Source organism: Arctopsyche grandis, chromosome 10 (assembly GCF_051622035.1).
Source record: "Arctopsyche grandis isolate Sample6627 chromosome 10, ASM5162203v2, whole genome shotgun sequence".
Classification (NCBI taxonomy): Eukaryota; Metazoa; Arthropoda; class Insecta; order Trichoptera; family Hydropsychidae; genus Arctopsyche; species Arctopsyche grandis.
Window position 1 is genome coordinate 15,976,507 of NC_135364.1, and position 15,171 is coordinate 15,991,677.

Below are 15,171 nucleotides of genomic sequence, written 5' to 3' on the forward strand. Positions count from 1 at the left end.
TGCATTATTTTAATTTGCCGGGCCGATAAATGATTCCCATTATTTTGGTGTCGATGCTGTGAAAAAATATTGAATTATGTACCGTTTCCATTAAAAAAAAAATAAAAATAAATAAATAAATAAATTGAGTCATAAAAATGAGTTCTTGTTTTGATTGCAATACATTCGCTGAATAAATATTTATCAACCAAAGCAAGCAGTATTTTATCAGATAGTATTTCAAATAGTCCATAGTACGATTCTAAACGAAATTCCTTCTTCGCCTTCATCCCCTATAAAAAAAGATAGAAAGTCGTCGAAGAACAACTTTCTCTTGGCAATTCAATATTGCAGGCATTAAAAAAACGAGAAGAAGCCACTCTTGAGATTCGAGTGCTCCAAGAACAGCGCATAGCACTTACAGTAACATACACGAGTTCAATAGAATAATTTCACTAGACATAAAGTCCAAACTCCAAAACTCCTATACTCGACAAAAGAAACGAGCACAAACACCTACATATACAGTCCCTGACCAGAATATTACGCCACCCCTCTCGAGATGCGTTTGGGTAAATTTGTCACGGTCGTAAATAGCTCATTTTGGGAACTTTTGGCCTCATTTTTTTTGTGATCTTATCCTTAAATGCAACTCTATTCACTAGTAAAAAATATCGGTGGATTATCCCTCAAAAGGTCTTCAAAAACAAAAGAAAGATGTTTGAAATCGGTTTGCGTCTGAATTTTGTTCAATATTGACGTGCGTTTCCGTTAAAATTATTCATTATTTTGTGAAAAGCACTGTGTTTTTTTCTCTTTTACTGCAACTTTATCATATTTCTAAGGTAAGTTGGTATTTAATATCTCGAAATTTTACTTTGTTTTATGATTTAAATTGCTTGTAAAACTTTTATTGGATTTTTTTAGATGGGTAGAAAATCAGATCTTTCTAATGAAAAAATTGCAAGCATTACATCATTATTAAATACAGGAAAGTTTTCTCAAAACAAAATCGCGACAATGGAGGGTGTTAGTAGGGCGTCTATTAGAAAAATAAAACAAAATCTGGAGACTTATTGCGACCCCACACTCGATCGGCGAGCTAATAGTGGTACTAAAAAAAAATTTGGCCCTCGTGTGGATCGAAAAATCGCCAGGCTTGTTTCCAAGAATCGATTTATTACAAAAAAAAATATTCATATCGATTTATTACAATAAACATTCAAATAAGTTGCAGTAAAAGAGAAAAAAACACAGTGCTTTTCACAAAATAATGAATAATTTTAACGGAAACGCACGTCAATATTGAACAAAATTCAGACGCAAACCGATTTCAAACATCTTTCTTTTGTTTTTGAAGACCTTTTGAGGGATAATCCACCGATATTTTTTACTAGTGAATAGAGTTGCATTTAAGGATAAGATCACAAAAAAAATGAGGCCAAAAGTTCCCAAAATGAGCTATTTACGACCGTGACAAATTTACCCAAACGCATCTCGAGAGGGGTGGCGTAATATTCTGGTCAGGGACTGTAGTCATGTTTTGGCCGAAAACTTCAAACCACTCAAAATTTAAGATAAACTAACGAATTGAACAGTCGAATCTTGAATATTCAAGAGGATTAAACCACAAGCAGCAAATTAAATTGAAAGTGTGTGATGAGGTGAGCGCGTGTGACGCAACACCAGTAACGGGGCCAGGCGCGTGCCCACCATAGGACGCCAAACACAAGTACGCGAGCAATACACACAACAAAAGCGCATTGAAGCAGACACTCTGCCCCATACAGATGGACTCTGGTGACCCATGTGAATAAACTTGTGCATCATGCATCAATAATGCAACGGTAAAACATCCAACGGGACAACATTTAAACCAAACATCCAACAATCATTCCACAAACAAGGAACTAATAATGCAAAAAAAAAACAAACAAAGACAGTACTCACTTGATAGTCTCCACAATTTCCAACGCTCCATCGTGCTTGTCCTGCGAACAAAAAACACAAATTAATCGAATGTGGTCTTATCTGGTTACCAATGCCGTTGCCGTCACTATCGCTCACGACTTGTACAATATTATTGGCGGCAGTTTGTTCGTTTTCATTATCTAAACATGTATGTACGTATCTGGAATCTATCACCAACCGAACACTTCACATTGACCCAGATAAAAGTCTATATAAACCTGAACGTCCTACGTGCGTCATTTGAGTCGTCGTTGCGCCACTCTCAAGGCCATTTGTGCATCCACACAGTATAGTGATAGAAGTACTAGGTACGTGCATATTTAGCGTTGCAATATTACGGCGATTGCAAAACAACGACGAGCAAATGACTCGTCGTTAGCCACTACACCACGCTCACCGCGAAACTGACCGAGAGAAGAGAGATAAATCTCAAAATGGAATATGCAATAATGCTTTACAACGATTCTATTGTGCGCCAACAGAGATAAAAGTAGCTGGATAACCAAATAAATGGCGTTGGAATAACGATAACGCTAGTTTCCATAGTAGATAGTAGTGTACATATAGTCGAAATGCTTTGACCGTGAATTTATTCGATTAATTTGACCTTGAAAAATTATAACCCCCTGAACCCATAATTTTGTATTTCAAATCCACTACTTATAAAATACAGATTCAGATTTAACCTAGGAATTTGATATCAAAAGTTAACATTGATGACGCACAGTTTTATTTAGATAGTTATAAAATACACATAAAAATAAAAACGCTAGCACGCCTGATCTATGCTATGGCACCCAGGCCTAAAATGTTTGTATTGAAATAGGTTTGAGAATGATTCCAATATTTGAAGAAATGTGAGAGAAACTGCGATGTGAGACATGCTTATTCACCACAGGAGGCCAAAAACATGTCCGTGCCGTACGTATTCAGTATATTTGCGCCTTAAATGTATTATTTCTGATAAAAAAATAATGGTTCCATGATCTTTGAGCGCTTGCATTAAACGCACTCGGACGTTAGACGCTCGACGATGCAAAAGCTACAAGTATCTTAAAGACAAACATCATCAAACCCGAATCACATATAGGTTATTATTTATTTTAAATATTTCTCTCAGTGTTGACATTACGGATTGTTACGGGTTGCCCCTGAGCGGCGCTTATATGTAGTATTAAACTAGTACATAAATAAATTGACAAATTATAAGTTTAAGAAATCGTATTCTTATAGTGGTGACAGAGTTGTGGTAGGAAGGTTTTTTCGCCAATTCGATTCGACAATGAAATCAGATAAATTGGCAAACTTTGATAGGAAACGCCCGATCCGGAGTCACAAATATCCCAACTTGTCTCACAGTACTACAGAAATATCGTTTTTAAATCGAGGTCAACCCAGGGCTTGAACTCGGTAACCCCTCGGTGGTTAGCGTTAGCGCAACCATCTAGCTGTGTTATGTTGTTGTTGTTGTTGTTGTAATCGTAACCGTAATGATTTTAGTAAACGCGAAACGGTCCGGTTACCAAAAATAAATTATTTAATAGTTTTAAAACTGACTCGCGATTGTAATACGTCGGGTGACTTGAAAGTTTCTCTGTGTACGTGGGCGATACTATTTCAAATAAAAAAAAATTATCGGCATGAATTTAAAAACCTCGCCAAGAGTTAGTATGCATGTGAAAACGTCTACTCATTTTTTTTTAGAAAAACTAGATTACACATTATTTGCCGTCACCGTGAAAAGAAGAAAACTGATTATTAATTGTATTTTGAACTATTGACAATATGCCGTTGACGGAAATCATCAACCTCATGCACGTACACCAGCACAGTCATTGTCCAATTACGACGAACTCCACCGCAAATTGCACCAACCGTTTTTCAATAAAAAAAAAATTACCCAATCATCCAAACACAAAAAAAAACGAATAAGCCGCACACACATGACAGCTGCAGACGTAACAGGTGAAGAAAATGGTAGATACACTTCAATACAGGCACCTGCCAAGCGAAACTAGTTCCACTACAAGCACATCATCATGATCATTCAATTACACCGGCCGATGAAAAAATGCACTCATGTTCAACACCGAAAGACCAAATTTGCAAAGAACCAAATTCAAGTGCATATTATACTAGTAACGTACCGTTGCCGCGACTGGGTCAAGGTCAGCGTGCAACTCGACCGACCTGCACATCACACGAGTGCACCTGCACAATGCACCCCAAATTAACGAGCCGATGATAATACCTACCCCCTCCCTGGGGGGTAAACACGTCGCATCCACCGTTGCCATACATCCGCAACTTTCATAAGCCGTCGTCGGATTTGAACTTGAACTTTCTCCGATTCGTATTACACGGGCGACGAAGGATTTCCTGGTAATTAGTGTTTGTTTTTGCTTCGACAGAGCATTCGACGGTCACGTGTTCATCTGTGGTAGGAGCGAGTGCAAGGAACTTATACCGAATGACCGACAATGATAAAGCGACTAAAAAACTATTGTATTTGTTATCATTACGGCACTGCACAACATATTTGGATTTATTTACGAATTTGTTATTACGGTGCACTATCGATACGGTCGATTTTAGTGCCGTATTCATATCGTAAAATGGTCCTTCGAGCGAGATAAGGACGGTACCGTCGACTAACATTCGCTTAGCTTTATTTTTTATTTTTTTATTTCATTTTGACGACTGAAAGAATGCAAAACAGCGCTCGGATTATACCTGCGAAAACGAAGTTGTTTTTTTTAAGGTTATCCAAAGGATGAGAGGCCTCCAAGACATCTTAAAATTTCAATACTAAAATAGTGTGATAAAATAACGAACTTCATGCCAAAATGTCACTAATAAATTCATATAAAAAAAAATTTAAAAGTAAGGCAAATTAACATTACACAAATCTGTTAATTGAAGCTTAAATCAGTGTTTCTCAACGGGGGCAATTTGAATGTTTTGGTAGAGCGATGAGCAAATCATTAATGTTTGATACATATTTTTTCGAAAGAGAAAAATTGAGAGAAATTTTAAAAACGATCTGAAAAAAGCAAAAGTCAAAAAATCATACTATAGGGGAGCATTTACTCAAACCAGTTAATTCAATTTTTCTCAAAAAAGTTCTGGAATTAAATGACAAAGATGTCAAAAAAATGCCACTGATACTGTTAGTAATATAATAGATAAGATGTTTATACAACTTATTGAAAAGTTGAGAACGGGAAAATGCTCAATACAGATGGATGAATCAACTTACGAGACAGGGAGGCTGTCTTGATGTCACAAAAAATGTATCACTATGGTAAATTTCTTAGAAAAACCATGCTTTTTTTTGTCTCTTGCTTTGAACACTAACGGACCGGTCTATTGTTATTTGAAAAGCAACCGTCTAACGCCGATCTATGCTTATGGCATTCTAATATTTTTAGAATTTAGTGAGATATATAATTATGCGGTTAATTTGTTCCACCGACTTGAAATTCCTAGAAAATCATTTTTTCGATTTTTCGTGTGCTTGAACAGGAGTTTGTGTATACTATTTAATATAAGAGACATATTCATAGGCTTGTAAGCTATTAACACACTTTTAAAATGTTAAAAATAAAGATTAAAAATCAATTCTTACTATATTTTTATAATAATTTATATTTACATCGTAAAATAAGTATTTCACTATGGAAAACATTTTTGTATATAAACATTTGTCTCATTTTGCAGTTATCATGTACATAAACAGCATAAGCGATTCATGAAACTTCGAACCATTGATAATTTTTCATGTCCTTTTACCGTTTACCGATAAACCCAACTAACAATATTGCGATTCCTAGTTGCGAAACGTCACATGACTAGAAAGTGTCACATACACGCAGGCCTTCCACAAAATGCTACGTGCACCATACGCACGCCAAAATGGCTACACAACTACAGATCCATCCATTCAAATGCATATCACAAACACACAAGTTTCAAATCATCACTTCATAGTATAAATATCATATTTTTATTATAAATGGAAAGATTATACCGCGCTATAAGTTTATGCACAATTTTACGAAAAAAAATCACCATTTAAAAATTGAACAAAATCACAGCACTTGAAAATTTGGTACTTATTGGTTATGTGGGTGTTTACTATACACAAACAAATACAGAGCAGTTATATGAATTTGGTAGGCTCGCCAAGAATCGGAGTAAATAATTGTAATATGTGACATTGCTTTATTTTCTAGGTACTTGTTCACTAGTTAGGCTCACGCTTCAACAGTTGTCTCAAGTGTAAAAAATTAGTATTCGCGCGGGTTCCTAAGTATATAAATATATATCTTATAAACAGTGGTGTAGTGCTAAATAAAAAAGAACTAGGTCGGTGTTTAATTTTTACGACCCACCCTTTTATTAACCGTTTACTGGTTTATGAAATTTCACAGTAAATTTCAATACTTTTTCATACAATAATACAATAAGATTTCAAAATAGCCCGAACACACTATTAATTATCATGAGACTATCAATACGGATTGTGTGATAATATTGATAGTGTAATATGCCCCAATCACTGGTTGCGTAGTGTCATTTTACTTTTACATTTTAAACAGTTACCTGGAGGCCATTCACTTAACTGCTATGTATTTGATTGTGTTAGTGTGTGTATATTCGATGTTCGGTTGGGCCCATATAACCAATAAGTACCTAAAATTTGAATTGATTAAAAAATATTAAAATACTAAAACAAAAACAATAGTGTCGCACCATTGAGGAAGCAGATTTATTTACTCCCCTCAAAAACTAGTTTTTATTAACATTCACGATGGAAGTTATTCAAGAGCTGTTTATTATTATGAACAGAATTTGGATTTTATTTTTGAACATTTAAAATAATCACTTGAGATTGAGGGCGAAAACACCGAGTGGTATGTGTTGGTTTTTTTTAGATACTTTTAACGAAAAATCTCGCCCATATACAAGGTACACACACAGTCCAAAAATCAGCCCCTGGAGTGTTTGCGGTTATATTTTATCCTTGCTTGACCAGTGATCGACAACGGTAAATCCCATATTTGAATAAATGTGGGAGAAACTGGCTGGTTGCATGTGGATATGCATACACGTGCGACATTCCAAACATATGCATTCTGCACGTGCAACTACACTCGAATTCGGTTTAGGGAACACCCACTGTTAACAAGCCAGGGACGTGACGTCCCATACCACACAGTATGTTTTCGTCGCAAAACCCGGAAGCGCCAATTTCATTATGGTCCGTACGCACCAAACCAACGACGATTTTGGGCCAACTTTTAAAACCAGTAGCGTACAAAATATCGAAATAAAAATTAAATAAAAAAATTGAAATTAAATATCAAAATTAAGCTAACGAGCGAGATTGAGCTAAAATTAGATCATCGTTGATGTTTTGAATTACAACAATGTTTTGAATTACGACAAAACGCATTACAACCAGAGAAATATTATAATTACGAGCGAAAAAAACCTTGTTATTGTTTCTTATAAGTCGTCACGATACACTACTGTGTTTCCCCCTTCGGAAATATTTAACCAACGAAGATTTTGGGCCAACTTTTAAAACCAGTAGCGTACAAAATATCGAAATAAAAATGATCATAAAATTAGATCATCGTTGATGTTTTGAATTACAACAATGTTTTGAATTACGACGATAGCGCATTTAAAACCAGAGAAATATTATAATTTCTCTGCGTACGAGCGAAAAAAATATTGTTAAAGTCGTCACGAGATGTTACTGTATTTCCACTTGGATGATCGATAAAAAAAAACAATTCATAAAAAAACGCGGTGTCGGATGTCGGTGATTTGTCAAAGGGTTTTTTTCTTTCGTCGAAATAAAATTAATAATCACACATTATCCGATAAATTTTACCTCTGAAATGATTTAATTACTTGATTTATTTCGACGAGAAACAATTGAAGACTAAAAAATCCGTTTGATGTGACCGACAACACCCCGGGTTAGCAAAAATCGTTGGATCACCCATACTAATACATGATATATTCTCAGTAACTGCGTATTACGGGGAAGTAAAAATAATAATTCTTTGATTTTTTTTTCGATCTTAGTGCGTATCTTCGTAAGTCAAAACATCTTCGACAAACAAAAGTCGAGGATTACCTGTATGTGATTGTTGATGATCTAATTTTAGGTCAATCTCGAAAATTTATTTAAATTGTGCATGTTCTGTTTTAACTTTCAATATTTAATTTTAATTTTAATATAATAATAATAGTTTTAATTTTGATATTTAATTTCAATTTTTAAATTTAATTTTTATTTCGATATTTTGTACGCTACTGGTTTTTAACCCTTTGGCTGCTACGAGGTTTTTCAATGTCCAAGCGAAAAATGCTAACATTGGTAATTATTTTGAAAAAAAATAAATATAATATTTTTTTTTACATACTTACTTCGCCGAACACTCGTAATTTTTATAATACTTTATATACGTTTTTAAGAAGCAGTCGTGGACTCGTGCTCTCTCTTTCTGTCTTGCTTTTACATGCGTGCGTGCGAAAGAGATACCTACATATATACACTAAATAAGTTTTGACGATTTTTTTCCGACGCTTTATTCTTTTCAATAATCTATTTTTAGATATCGATGTATCCTTACAACATGCGATATATTCGAAACAGGTAGCGGTCTTTCTCTCTTTCTTTCTTGGTTTTAATTGTGTACGTGTGAGCGAGACACACAAGGATGCGAAGTTTCTAATAATCAAATAATTTTTCAACATGTATCATAAACATTTTGTATGCATTTCAGTTGCATTTGATTGATTGCATGAATTCGTGACGTCTCGTGACCTATATAATTGAAAGCGGATTTCTATTGTTTTTTGCCATTTATTTTAACTCTGCAAAATGATATCGGACAGTGAAAGTGATGAAAGCGAAATAATAGCTCCTCGCCGAGGAACTCGACAAATCAGCAGCTCTACTGATTCTGAAAATGAATTTATCGACAATAATCAATTCCCAAGTAATAACTCCTTATATGACATTGACAACGAACCCGAAATTTACTTTGATGATGAACCCGAAATTGAAGAGCTTTTATTTAAAAAATTGATAAATATTTATAAAGCTTGGTTGAAAAATAAATATAAATACGTATATAAAAAAAATGTTTCGTGCCACTGATGCGCTGGTGGCTCAAAGAAAGTATTGAAATACGACAATTAATGACGTCAACAACGATCGTCGTAGCAATCTTCGCCGATTTCAAAACAACGATTTATCGTTGTTGTAGCAGTCAAAGGGTTAAAGTTGGCCTGTGGGCCGTTCGTTGGCTTGGTCCGTACGCACCATTACACACGTGTATTGAAAACATTGGTTTGAAAACGTCGCCATTTTGTAAACACTGAGTGATATTGAAATTTCAAAACAAACTCATTTGTTTATTTTTTTTTATCGTTCGCTACACAAGTTATGGTCAAATTTGAATGCACTATTTCGAAACAAGTTCATACTTATAGGTTACTGGTGTTTTTACCCGGCTTCGCTCGGTATTTGTAATATAAACAGCTTAAACATGGCTAATATAATAGTAAACATCTTATTCAATGTATTTGAATGGTTTTATATTATTTAAATTTATTTGAATACTCATTTGTTTTTTTATTAAATTTAATTTCACAGAATCTACGACCAAACAAAATAAACAAATATACATAGTCTCTTTCGAAATTATATATTAGAAGAAGAAGATGTTTGAAGATATACTTCGACAGGACGGAATTTTGTTTATTATTTTTAAACCGTCAGTCACATGCGTTATGGCCAAATTTGAAAGTTTATCATTCGTACGTCGATTTTTTCATACATAAACTTAAGATTCTACTTGATCAGATACTATTTATTATTATAAGATTTAACTTTGATAGCACGATATCGACACATACACACACGCATTTCGGAAGGGGGGTGACGTCACGTGGCACTAGCAAAGTCGCTTTGTTTACAAAATCGGCGAGCAGTGATTGGAAAGTTCACGGAAGCAAAGTGGGATCGATCGCACGCGCACACCGGACGAGCGGCCATTTCTTTTGTTGTGATTACGAAACTCGTCGATGACACCTGCTCACGCGCGTGCGTTTTTTACTAGTTCCCGAACGAAAACACAACGAGGTTTGCGTAACGACTGACGAGCCACACCACTCGAGAGAGAGAAGCCAACGTACACGCTTGCACGTTAACGTATACGAACACGAATACGTATACGTAGAGCGGCACATAAAGAACGCGCTCCGCTCGGGTCAATGACACCCTTCTGCGTACGGAAAGTGAGAAAGCGGCGGAGTCGCCGCAGAGGGGTTGAGGTGTGCGGGGGTGAGGGGGCTCTGCCGAGAGGGGGAGGCGGGGGGAGGGTGCGGGGGGGGGCGCACCCGTCCGCCCCCCTCCGATCGATGGCGATGGCGATGGCGATGGCGGCCGCCGCCCGAGGGGTCAACAACATTGTGGTTATCGCGAAGGTGACGACGATGATGATGATGATGATGGAAATGGAGATGGAGTTGATGATGTACCTCTCCGCGTCCGGTGGCGAGCGGCCATCGATAGACGATGGGATCCGAGCCGGCGGGCGAGTGAAGCCGCAGGTCGGATGCGGCGGGGGCGGGGGCGGGGGCGGGGGCGGAGGAAGCCATGTCGTCCGGTTCTCTTTCCTGGAGATGTTGCCGTTTCCGTTTCCGTTGCCGTTGCCGTTGCCGTCGCCGTAGCCGTTCCTAGAGCGGCACTCGCGGGGAGGGGTGAGGGCGGGGGCGAGGGCGAAGACGCGCACGCAAACGTTCTGCCGCTCGGCGCCACCGCATGTCGGGGTGAGGGGGCGCAGCCCGAGCGGCCCGAGCCGATCGCACCGCGCCAACGCCAACGCTCGAAACCACACTCGACACTCGTCACTCGTCACTCGTCACTCCTCACACCTCACTCCTCACTCGCACGTCACTCCACTCGAGGCACTTCCACTCGAACTCGAACTCGAACTCGAGCTCGAACTCGCACTCGCACTCGCAATCAAAGCGCGAAACACGCGTCCAACACACTCCGCTCCGAACCGCACCGCACCACCCGCACCCGCGGCCGCACGCACGCCACTCGCGCCTCCCGCTCCCTCTGCCGCTACCCCGCAACCCCGCTGCCGCCTAATTCACCCACAGACACACGTGCCGAAGCCTGCACAGCCAGTGGCCGTTAACCGTCGTCGTTACTCTTGTCGCTCGACACTGCGACCATGTCCACTCTACATTATTTTATTTTACTTAGATATATAACAGGGTAACTAGATTATTACGCACATTGTGAACGCCCAAACGACAATTTTCGCCATGAAAATCGCAAATACGGAATATTTAACACTCGAGTTCTTGTTAATATGATAGTTTTCGAGTGTATGATGAACTTTTCAGCTGCCAGATGTTCTGTTATAGAGATTTAAGTGACTTTTGGGTGGAACGCTTTGTGGACAATAATCACTGAACCATATAACAGGAAGACCCCAATGCGCCTTCCTCGATAATTAATTACAAACAATACAGCATTTTTGTTACATAAATCACTGTACTTCGAAAAGCTGAAGAACACGAAATTAACAATTAATTAATTAATTAAAGAATGAATCCATTGACACATCTAGGGATTTTAGACTTGTACATTCATTTTTACAAATTATACATACATAATATAGAAGATATAATATACATAATACAGAACTTTAGGCTTCATTCTCACGGGAGCTTTTTTAACGTTCGTTAAAAAAACGTTCAAATAGAACAAATGCATTTCCATGTATATGTTCATACGTCAGCGCTTTTAAAACGCGACGCTTTTTTATCGAGTAGTGTTGCATTTTGAGCGCTGGGCGTTGGGCGTTAAAGGGAATAGATCATATGAAACTTCGTATTATTATTCACACGAGCGGTAAAAAAGCGCCGGCGCTTCACTCATTACGCCACGCACTCGCTCGGCAGCTGGACGTGTTTGTTTTGACATTCGAAAATAACTACAAAATTTATCGGGGTATTGCCTCAATTCTTCATACAGTGTCACAAACTGCCCTTTTAAGTATCTCAGTTCATTCAGAGGATGGACCCAGAATGCCTTTTGTTTTCTTTTTCGTCTTCTAGCAACACAAATCGCTATTGCTATTAATTTAGCAGAAACCATTTCCACGTCTTACTGAAGCGAGAAACGAAACAAGAGTGATTTTAAAGCGTTCGTATGAACAATCATATCGAGAACGTTATAAAAGCGCCAACGCCGAGTTTTAACGCAACGTTTTTTAAAGTCTCGTGCGAATGAAGCCTTAAGAATCCCCATACTCTGATTCTGCTCTATTACAGTTTGGTTCGTAGTAATATAGAGTATGCCTAAATCATATGGTCTCCTTATTACCAAACTCACATTGAGCATTTAGCGAAAATTCAGAAGCGTTTTTTGACCGACTCCACAGCCCTGGTTATTATTAAAAAATTTATCATTTCATAAAACATTTCTTTCATATCTTGTATTTTCTCTGAACAGATTATAACCTATTATCAAATTCATTCATTATTGTTTTAGAAAATTGTGGCAACTTATAAAAGTGAGAAAAATGCCAATATAACTTTAATGCCCGTCTCATTAAAATTGCCATATTAAATTAATTAATGATTTTTAAAATGATTAATAACTTCGCATTACACATGTGACAAAACCAAAAATATGGATTCGCTACTATATTTATCTGGGAGCGCCACGATGATGCTGATTTTTTTTGTAGTTAAATCTTATCTTATCTACTCCGACATTTTTTTACATACCTCATCTTACTTCGCCTTACGATTATTACTCACTAAGCTGCAAGCAAATCTGCTACTGGTATATATTAGTAATTTTCAATAGAGATATCGCAGCGAAACGTAATAATTCGTTTTTTGAGCTTGAAAAATATGGCCGCAGTAGTAAACAAGTACCAAATAATATTTTACTGACAAATCACTTACCTATTACCTATATGTATATAAGACTTTTAAAGGTTCTTTATTAACACTCATTCATCAATAATAAAAAAGTAAATTTCTCTAAGAAATAAATATATTTTCAATATTAGCATTTTATAAATTCATAATAACATTTTCTAATATTTTGATAATAATTTATACCAATATAGTTTGAGAGATATAAAGGAATTTCCTAAATTCAAACTTTTGTCAAACAAAAAAAAATCTTTTTTCTGAAGCTTCTTCAAATATGTATCTACGCCTACTGCTGGCAAAAATATCCTTTTTGCCTCTGATGGAACATTGATACTGCGTGCCTGAAAGAAAAGTCAACAAAATACGTATAAAAAACACCACTTCGCAATATTAATCGGGTAAATTATTTCGTTTTATGATTAGAGATATTTTTAAAAAGCTCGACCTTTGATAAATGTTGATTGGCTCTAGTTGCTACTTCAAAAATCACATCCTTCAAATTTTGCTCATTGGAAGAACGTAATATCGCTTCTTGACTTATTTTATACTTCATGAGAATATCTTGTGGTAGACTGACGATTTTATTTTTCGCAGAATATTCCACAGATCTACATCACCAAAAAACATGCACATTACATATTTAAAATCATTGTTTTAGTATTCGATTGCGCGAATACTAAATCTTCAACCTTAACATATTTACAATTCCTTGAGCTTTTCCTAAATGAGATGCAACATGATCGGCAGAAACATTTTTAATTCCAGCACTTTCTAATATAGAGTAATAAACTGGTGATACAGACTCTTCGGCATATTTTTCCATGTCCTCCAATGACAAAAAATATTTCTTATCCAGATAACTTTTTCTAGAAACAATTAACCTCGTTAAATTTCGTTTCGACATTTTTTTCTGTAAATGCATCTAAAAAACAAAGTATTTTTATAATTCATGGTATACTGATTAAAAATAGTGATTTATCAAAATTTTACTTTATATAATTCTTGAGCCACCGGATGTGCAGGAATGGCTTCTTTAGCGTTCGATGAAGCTATTTTATCTAATGCTTCAATCCAAAATTGAAAACGCATCAATCCAATATTTTTATCGGACACTTGGTCTTGCACACGTGCAATTTCCACATTGAACGCCCTGATCACTATAGCATGTGTGAGTACGCTTTTGTCCAATAAAAGAGTCGAAACAAAGTTTTCATAATCATACCGTCTACCTAAAAATATACCGGTAAAATTAAACCGCAACTTTTAAGGTTACCTCTTAAAAATATAATCGCATATATTACCTGACTGAATCCAAACAGTATTGTAGAGTATCTTTAGACATATTTCTTTTAGAAATGGTGAAAACCTTTTGACAACATGGTCTGAAAATACCCATCTCGACACCGAAACAAAGCACCCATCCACTCTACCAGAGAAACCAGTTTTGACAGTTTTGGTCTAAAGCGATCATATTTCGTAATAGAACCAAAAATAACCACCAACTAAACGGAAAGAATTTTCGAACAAAAAATAGTGTTCATTTAATAATTAATGTTTTTATAAAGTATGACATATAGTTTAAGAAATTATCTTTAGTAAATAATTAACCATACGTTATAGCTTTAGTATTTGTGTTACTAGAACAGTACTAATTATAAAAACATTAGTCTGATCAGTTGGTAAACGTAATCAATACAATTTAGGATTATAAAATTAAAAATTAATACGTACCTAATACATTAATCGGTAAACACGAAGAATAGTGTCGCCTGGCATTTACATACACAAAACATTGAGTATATAATTCACTATCACTTGGATCCACAAAGTTGTCCTGGTGAATCACAAGCGAATGTACATACATATATTCCATTGTGGATACGAGCGAAACGAAAGTTGAAACGTCAATTCGGCACAAATAGCGGATTATTTACAACGTACTTGCAATAATTTGTTTTAGAAATTAATTTCGGACCTCCACCAATGTGTTTGGAGTATTTCTGACGGTAATTTCAGAGAATTGCACAATATAGGTACACACTGTATTCATTTTCAAATATAAGCACGCTCCTCAAAATATTTTTAAATTCATATATTACCACAGCGACCATAATTCACGAAGGCTGAGCTATTTTGTATGCCCTGGTTTTAAATTATAAAAATAATCATTACTCCTTAGGATTTTGGTCTTCTCTGAATAGAATATGATTATTGTGTCAAGTACTT

At 36.3% G+C, this 15,171-nt stretch overlaps 2 protein-coding genes across 2 annotated transcripts in view; both read right to left on the minus strand.

Annotated features, from left to right (window-relative positions):
- gpp (DOT1 like histone lysine methyltransferase grappa) overlaps positions 1-11,156 on the minus strand; it is a 34,761-nt gene extending 23,605 nt beyond the window's left edge. The window contains exons 1-2 of the mRNA XM_077439917.1: positions 10,519-11,156; positions 1,930-1,970 (exon numbers count right to left, since the gene is read on the minus strand). Coding sequence (XP_077296043.1) covers positions 1,930-1,970; positions 10,519-10,638 — 161 coding nt within the window. The 5' untranslated portion in view covers positions 10,639-11,156. The remainder of the gene's footprint in view (positions 1-1,929; positions 1,971-10,518) is intronic.
- Positions 11,157-13,047: 1,891 nt separating this feature from the next.
- sicily (NADH dehydrogenase (ubiquinone) complex I, assembly factor 6 homolog sicily) lies at positions 13,048-14,405 on the minus strand. The gene is made up of 5 exons (XM_077439643.1): positions 14,247-14,405; positions 13,936-14,170; positions 13,635-13,867; positions 13,391-13,553; positions 13,048-13,286 (listed from the first exon to the last, which is right to left on the minus strand). The coding sequence occupies exons 1-5, from the start codon at positions 14,339-14,341 to the stop codon at positions 13,107-13,109; spliced, it is 906 nt and encodes a 301-aa protein (XP_077295769.1). The 5' UTR covers positions 14,342-14,405; the 3' UTR covers positions 13,048-13,106.
- Between the last annotated feature and the right edge of the window lie 766 nt (positions 14,406-15,171).